The sequence below is a fragment of the Mauremys mutica genome, chromosome 10, assembly GCF_020497125.1.
Source record: "Mauremys mutica isolate MM-2020 ecotype Southern chromosome 10, ASM2049712v1, whole genome shotgun sequence".
Lineage (NCBI taxonomy): Eukaryota > Metazoa > Chordata > Testudines > Geoemydidae > Mauremys > Mauremys mutica.
The window spans coordinates 62,199,702-62,207,899 of record NC_059081.1 but is presented as its reverse complement, the minus strand read 5'-3'; the positions used below and the strand labels follow the sequence as shown (position 1 = coordinate 62,207,899).

General features: G+C 51.6%; 1 protein-coding gene across 1 annotated transcript; it reads left to right on the top strand.

Moving 5' to 3' along the window:
• Positions 1 to 2,040: 2,040 nt before the first annotated feature.
• Positions 2,041 to 4,005, top strand: LOC123378744 (gamma-crystallin B-like). The gene is made up of 3 exons (XM_045032863.1): positions 2,041 to 2,049; positions 2,451 to 2,690; positions 3,705 to 4,005. The coding sequence occupies exons 1-3, from the start codon at positions 2,041 to 2,043 to the stop codon at positions 3,978 to 3,980; spliced, it is 525 nt and encodes a 174-aa protein (XP_044888798.1). The 3' UTR covers positions 3,981 to 4,005.
• Positions 4,006 to 8,198: the final 4,193 nt, after the last annotated feature.

The window sequence follows — 8,198 nt, the reverse complement described above, 5'->3', positions numbered from 1 at the left end:
CATAGAGCTAGAAGGGACCTCAGGAGATCATCTAGTCCAACCCCCTGCTCAAAGCAGGACCAATCCCCCATTAAATCCCTAAATGGCCCCCTCAAGGATTGAGCTCACAACCCTGGGTTTAGCAGGCCAATGCTCAAACCACTGAGCTATCCCTCCTCCCTGGCTAGGGCAATGTCACACTGTGGCAAGCAGAATGGGAACGAGCTTCTCTCTCTCTAAGAAATTTCTCTCGTCACTCAGACTGCCAGGCTTCGGGCTGCCACGCTATCCATGGTACAAGCTCAACCATTTCAGATGTGAGGTGGTAAGGAGTGCGGCAAATGACCACACCTGGGGACTCCGAACAGCTCTGTGTGGCTGCATATGGGGATAGCTGCTGCACACCTACTGAACAGCTGCTCATCTCATGCTGGTCTCTCAGGAGGCCATTCCACTCTCTATACTGCTGTGAAGTTATGAGTGTAATATAATATCTCATTGAAAGATGACAGGGCCAGAAAAAGTTAATTAACTCACAGACTGACCTGACCCATGGCCGAACTTCAGAAACTGGTTAGGAAGATATGTAAATGAATAGAGCTTTGAAATACAAGTCTGCATTGTTAGAGGTAGAAGGGTAGGTGCTTGCTCAGGTCTTGTGATGTCAGCAAACAAGTCTTGTCTATTGCTATAGCTTTGATCAAAAAAGGAGTATTAACATTTAGGAAAACACTTGAGTGAAATAGTATTATTGTCTATATGTCTCTTTGAAGGTTATGGTAACCTGTATCTGAACTGTTTAATGGATAAATTACCCTGTGCTAATTGCCAGGATGTTTGGGAGAAGGATAGTTAAGCCTTTTGTTTTCTCAGGCCAAAAGGCTGCTGGAAATGTATAAGAACCTTGGGACACGATCCTTCTTCATCTCAGATCTGCTTTGGGTTTCAAGAGGGGGAAACCTTAAGCCATAAGGATTCAGATCCCCAGTCATTGACTGGAGCCACCCTGAATATGGACATTGGACTATAACCTATGGACTATTTCTAAAAGGACTTTTGTCAACTACAAGCTCATCTCTGCTATGTATCTGAACCTCAAAAACTGAACTGAAGTCTGTACGTATATTGATCTTTTAAACAACACTCTCTTTTCTTTATAAATAAATTTTAGCTTAGTTAATAAGAATTGGTTATAAGCGTGTATTTTGGGTAAGATCTAAGTTATCATTTGACCTGGGTCTGTGGCTTTTCTTTTATATAATGAGATAAGATTTTCAGTAATCATCATCATATCTGACATGTGTGTCTGGATGGAGGCCTGAGGCTGGGTACTTTAAGGGAACTGCACTGTTTGGACATCTGAGTAACCAGTGAGGTAATATAGAAGTTGTTTTGTGCTGGCTTGGTAAATCTTAAGTATTGGAATATCCACCAGCTTCTGGGGTTTGTTTGCCCCGTTCTGTTTGCAGTTCACCCTGATTGAATGACCTCAGCTGGTTCCCAAGGGCAGCACCGTCACAACTGCTGACCCCAAAGCTATTGAATGGCTAAAACATGCATGATGTCTACCTAAGCCCTTTTGATATTATTTTTGACATACACACTTCTGTTTTTATCTCCCTACTTACTTTCTACTTTGTTGTTTGAACCCTCTGCTGTCTTTATTGTACAGCGCACTTCTGCATTCACTAATAACAATGCAACTGCAGAGACTCTATACAAAAGGATTGTGATGGCATCGACATCCAGTCCCCTCTGTCACTCGGCCAGAAGTTTCTCTCTTCTCCTGAACTATGTTGTCTTCAGTGTAAAAATGGCTGTGCTGACAGATCCAGGGCCCAGAACTGGTCACTGGTAACAACAGGAATATAACCTGTTCCCCACTACACAAAACCAATGGACACTAGTACAAAGAGTGAATGAGACCCCCGTGTCACGAGCTGGCTCTATGAACAAAGAAAAGACTTTTGTTAACGTGTGCACACTTAGCACTGGTTGTGAGGTATAAAAAGGCAGTTGCCCAGCTGGAGTGCTATGGCTTGCAGCCTGAATCCAGCTACAATGGGAAAGGTAAGAGAAACCTGTCTGGATGGGATTGTTTGGTATGCCAGGCTGAAGCCAGGGACCTGACTCTCCTCTCATTTACATCAGAGTTAGTCTGTTGATGTCAAAGGAGTTATTCCAGGTCTATACCAGTAGGAGAGGAGAATCAAGAATGCAGAGCTAAGGGACCTACTGCCTCTATTAGTCCCTGCATATTAATCTCTCAGAGCTTTCGCTTACACTTGTGTAAATGAGGATCAATTCCACTGAAGTCACAGGAGTATATCAATGTATCATCACTATGAGTAAAATGTAAGGCCCAGACACTTCAGGCTTAGCGTGCTGGATGGAGAGAAATTGGAATGCCAGGACGCAATCACACTGTATAGGATGTTACTGAAAACTCTGCCATTTGTTTCTCGCACTAGATCACCCTTTTCGAGGACAGAAATTTTCAGGGCCGCTCCGTTGAGTGCAGCAGCGACCGGCCGGATTTTCAAAGTCAGCTGAGCCGCTGTAACTCCGTCCGCGTGGAAAGTGGCTGCTTCATGCTCTATGAACGTCCCAACTTCCAGGGACAGCAGTTCTTTCTGAAACGGGGGGATTATCCTGACATGCAGTCTGAGGGTTTCAGCACCTCCATTAAGTCCTGCCGGATGATCCCGTCTGTGAGTTCGATTTTGCTTTTTTTTTTTTAATTCCAAAAATGGTAACATTGCCCAAGCCACTGTCATAAGCAGGGCCAACTCCAGGCACCAGCGCAACAAGTAGGTGCTTGGGGCGGCCAACGGAGAGGGGCGGCACGTCCGGCTCTTCAGGGGTGGATTCCTCAGTCCCTCTTGGACGGAAGGACCGGCTGCCGAATTGCTGCTGAAGAACGAAGTGGCGGTGGTGGAGCTGCCGCATATCGCAGCTTTCACACACACCCCCGCCGCTTGGGGCAGCAAAAACACTGGAGCCGGCTCTGGTCATAAGGTTCTTATTTGATCATTTTCAGCTTAGCTACCAAGTACTGAAAATGAGAACTGCTTTCTTCCTACTAGTGGTCGTCCCTCCAGGATAGCTGAGGGGGACATTCCAGGGATAGGATAGGAAACCTTCCACTGCCATTTCCGGGCCTGATTAAGTCTGTGGACAGTAAATGACAAAATACTTTGAGTTAAGAAGGGAAAATGTTTCCGTAACTTCTGGGGATCTGGAGATACACTGGGCCCACTCCCCTCACACTGGTGTAAATTAAGGAGTAACTCCCTGATGCCCACAGAGTTACACCAGTGTGAGGGGAGAATGGGGCCCCAATATTTTCTGTAACGCTTTAGAACAAAGTCACTTCTCGGTCTCCTTGATTCTGGGGCCGCTGAAGTCTGAAATAGCCCCCAGCAGAACTTGGCATAGCCTAGGAGACCACTGTGCTCACTGAGGATTGGCCAGCATTGTACATTCTAGCCCCGCCCCTTCTTGCACCTGGATGGGCTCCCTCCTCCCCGCCCCAGACATGCTCCCTGCACCAAGGGTGGGAGTCACGGCTCGCGTAGGTCTGAGTCAAATGGGTGGATGTGCTGCCTTTGCAGCATTCAAGGATTCCCCTCCTGTAGGGAGCAGAGGCAGCTTTAAGGGCCGAGGACCACAGGCAGCCAGCCTGCTGCGGTCACTCTATTACCCTGTCTCATTTTCTGTCACAGCACAGGGGCACCTACAGGATAAAGATCTATGAGAAGGAGGATCACAGAGGCAACATGGTCGAGTTAACTGAGGACACTCCACAAGTCATGGACCAGCTACGCTCCCCCGAGATGCTCTCTTGTTCTGTGCTGGAGGGGCACTGGATCCTTTACGAATTGCCGAATTACAGAGGCCGCCAATACCTGCTGAGGCCAGGGCAGTACCGGAGATTCAGCGAGTGGGGCGCTATGAGTGGCAGAGTCGGCTCTTTGAGACGTGCCACTGATCTCTACTGAATCAAGATGCCTTTTGCCTGGAAGGGTCTCAATGAATAAAATGCTTTAACAACCATTGTGCTCTCAGCGTACTGTTGTAAGTGTACTAAGGGGAACATCGAGGCTTGTCCTGTGTTCTTGGGCTACGGTATCATCTTCTGATCCAAAAGTTGTCCCTCATCTTTCCCTGCCCTCCCCCAGCATTGCATAGCTGCTTCCAACACAAAGTGCCCAATGCCAAACACAGGGCTCCGGCCTAGGCAGACGCACAAGGGATTACAGGGGCACCAGGCTCCATCCCAATCACTTCCACGGCTGTGCCGACCTTACCCAAAACGCAGTGTGCGGGACAGGTAGTAGGAGCTGAACCATAGAGTGAAACATGCAGGACTTGGACCAGAGAGAGGCAGTGGGAGGACTGTAACCATCAGCTACAGTCTAGATCATAGTCCTCCAGCCTCCCCTTTTACCAGAGATTTGGAGCTAGGGCTGAGGGGGCCCTGGAAGTATCACCAGGGAGCAGCAGCCGGAGCCTCCTCAGCCACCAGGCATGGAGCAGGCAGAACTGAGCGCCCAGCTGATGGCAGGAATCAGCCACAGTCCCCTCCCAGCTGAGGGGCAGTGCCAGTCACAGCTCTCCACCAAGCCAGGGTCTGAGCCTCGGGCCAGAGAGTTACCTAAGCACCGATCCAGTGCAGGGCTGGATTAACTAGCCATCGGCACTACAGGCCTGGGTCGAGGGTCCCAGCTCCTGGAATTATCTGATTACACTGGAACCTCCTGTTTGTACCTCTGGCCCAGAGGGATGTAAAGCAAAGCTTGAAAGTATGACTTGGGTGGAACCAATGCAAAGACGTCTGCCTAAGTCTGCAGCCAGCCTGAAACACTAGATTTAAACAATGCACCTCAATGTGATGTCAACTGCAGGAGCCACCAGCGCCAGCCCAGCAGAGGACTGTGGGAGGCAGGAATAGAAATGCTGCAGGCCCAGTCCACCCAACCAAGCAGATGCCATGGAGCCTGGGGGAGAGTTTTTGGAGCTCCACAACCTCTACCCTTGTATCTCAGGGTGGGAGGGACAAAGAACCCCCCATTGTCCCTGAGGGTGGAGGGCCTTTGCTCCCATTCCTGGGGGAGGGGAGGGCCCCATGCTGCTGTTCCTGTCTCTTTTGGTGGGGAGCCATACAGAGCGTTTGCCGGGCTGGTGGAGGGGGAGCCATGCAGCACTCGCCAGCCACACCTGCAGCATATGTACTTTGGATCCAAAGAGACCGTTACATACAGCGAGATGCATTCTGATCCTTGGCTCTTCATGAGCAGGGATGAAGGGTCACCGTTCTGGAAAGACTAATCTGTATAGATGATTATGAAGGTGTGAGAGGGACAAGATTAAATACAGAGGAAAAGAGCAAAGGCAATGAGACATTCAGTTCTAGTCTGCCCTCCACGGCTACAGTACAGTCCCCTTATGGAGACGCCAAAGGTGAGGCCGAGCTGAGCGTCTGCACATAGATCCGAGACACAAGCTCCTTTGTCAGTGAGAGAAGCTCAGCATTGTAGCAGGCCTCCAGTAAAAAGTGCTAGACTGTATCATCTCCAGTGGCCTGTTGGCAGTATGTTGTACAGTCATATGGGAGACGAATTCAATAGAAATCTCTAGACAGACTGCCCAAAACCCGCTGGCATTCTGGAAGCAATCGGCATGGCCTCTGGGGGACAGCGTGAGGCTCTGATCCAGCAAAGCACTTAAGCGCTTGCTTAACTGAAGTTCATGGATAGTCCCATAGAGAAAGTTAAGCATGCGCTTAAGTGCTGTGCTTGCTTGGAGCCTGCCATGGGGTTCACTCAGCAGTGGGGGCACCTCTTTATGGCGACATCTGGGGATCAGCTCCCACCCGGTGCAGTACTCACGCTGTGAGCCCGCTCTCTCTCTCTCTCCTCATGACCTGGCCCTTCTGCAATGTCACTATGGTCCCCCGCCTCCTTCCACGGCATCAGTGTCCCTCCAGACGAGGTGACCGTATTTCCCTATGCTGAAGATGGGACACCTGGTAAAATTACTCACATTCAAGCCAGTTCAACAGCAATCAGTCAGAACTATGTAGTACCAACGTTCAAATTAACATCAAATTGACTGAACCCCCTGTTAAAAAGAAATTCTGTGTAGCTGGAGTCTTTATTTACCTTCTTATCTTTAAGGCTTTAGGGTTCACACAGGGAGAGGTGAGACACACACCTACACAACAAGGAGAGGTGACAGACACACACACACACACACTCCTCTCTCAACAGGGCGGTGATCAATAGACCGACCCTCCCTGCCCGGTGCTCTCCGCCCTCCATGCCTGGCTGGGCCCCCCTCTCCTGGTACCTGGCACCACATCTTCCCAAGGCAACAGGTGGTGGAGGGGGCACATTCCCCTCGCTCCCCCACCCCAGTTTCTGCCAGGGTTCACACCAGAATGCGGCCAGCAGCAGTCCTTCAGCGCTGTGCAGGAAGGAGGGGACGGGAGCTGCTTCCAGCCACAAGGCAGGAGGTGCTGGGGAAGGGATGACCTGGTCCAAGTCTTCGCAGAGCTCATCTTTTCCACACCTATTTTCCTCCGTTTCTGGAAGCAGCTCCTGTCCCTTCCTGCTCACAGTGTCAAAAGGCAGCTAACACTTCCAGGCTGCTGCTGGCCACTGACATAACCCACCCGCCTCTTTTCCCCCGGCTACAGCGCAGGCAGGAAGGGGTTAAGCCCCACAGATGCATTGTGCACCAGGGACCATGAACCTTACTGCAGGGGTTTCAGCAAACCCAGCCAGAGAGGGGGCTCAGCAGGGCAGGGTGCCCAGTGGATGGAGCAGCCCCACGATCCCTGGGGGCAGGACCCAGGGTGGGAGAGGGGGGCAGGTGAGGAGGAAGCCTGCAGAGTCAGGGCATGAACAGGCTGGAAATCACTTCCCCCCTCCCCACCACCACCACCCCAGAGCTTAGCTGAGGGGCGGAGAGGCTGCCCCCTGCCAGGGCTGTGCGGGGCTTCAGCACACACAGGGCTTGGCTCCTCCTGGCCAGCACCCTGGGGCACCGGCCCAGCCAGACGCAGCGAGGGAAGAAAGGAGCCTGGCGACCAAGCTGTTGGTGAGCTGAGTGCTCTGACCAAGTGCTGGTTCTCTGCACAGCGCTGGAGCAGGATGCGCCCCAACAGGGAGGATGTGGAGGAGCAGCAGGGCTGGGAGAGGCAGGTAAAGGGGCCAAGCAGAGAGAGGGAGCATGTAAAGGGTCAACAGGTGGGCAGCAGAGGAGACACGTAACCAGCCACTGCCTGCACTTGCCAGCCACCACAGCTCACAGTGCACAGCCAGTGCTGGCGGGAAACAGGACAAGGGGCGAGGCCCTCCTGGCCGAGAGCCAGCACGCAACAGGAGCTGCGCTGATGGACCAGCAGAGACTGGCTTTGTGCGCTGCCGCTTTGCCCTACCGCCATCATCGGCCACTGGACCCACCCACCGCTCATGAGTGGTCAGCTGCTGAGCAGGGATCTGGCCGGCAGCAGGACCCACCAGTATTGATTGGGGGGAGACAGAAAATATGGACAATTTGTACATTTTAAAGAAAAAGTCAGGACACCTGCAGGAAGACTTAAATACAGGAATGTCCCTTTAAAAACAGGACACCTGGTCACCCTGCTCCAGATCAGCTGTCCAGTTGGTGTCTCCTGCAATCCTGTGCCACTTCCCCCTGGCTGGTAGGAGAACCTAGGCCTGCCTGCTACTCTGGGTTCCAGACCAGCCACCCTATAACTAGCAACCATGGTCTTTGTTATCCCAGACTCTATTGCTGGTCTCCTAGGCTTCTTCCTACCTTCCTTTCACCGTGTTCTGGCCCATCCCTGGGTTACTATGGGAGCCTCCTCTGCTCCCTGTGGCTACTTCACCCTCTCTCAAGTTCAAGTCCTACAGTCCAAAGCAGGATCCCAGGACTTACTGTCTCCGTAGAGCACCTCCTTCTCTCTTACCAAGTCCCCTCCTCTCTAGGGAGTAACTAGAGTTCCTTCCTGTAGCCCCCTCCTTGTGCGCCACTTCCTGGTTTTATACCAGCTCAGCCTGTTCCTGCCCAGCTGGCTTTCATCAGACCTTATCTGCCCTAATTCTGCTCCAGGTGCAGCCTGTCTCAGTATTAATTGTCCCTTTATACTTACTCAGGTCTGGAGTGGGGTAGACACCCCATCACCCAGCCATTATTTGAGCGCACTC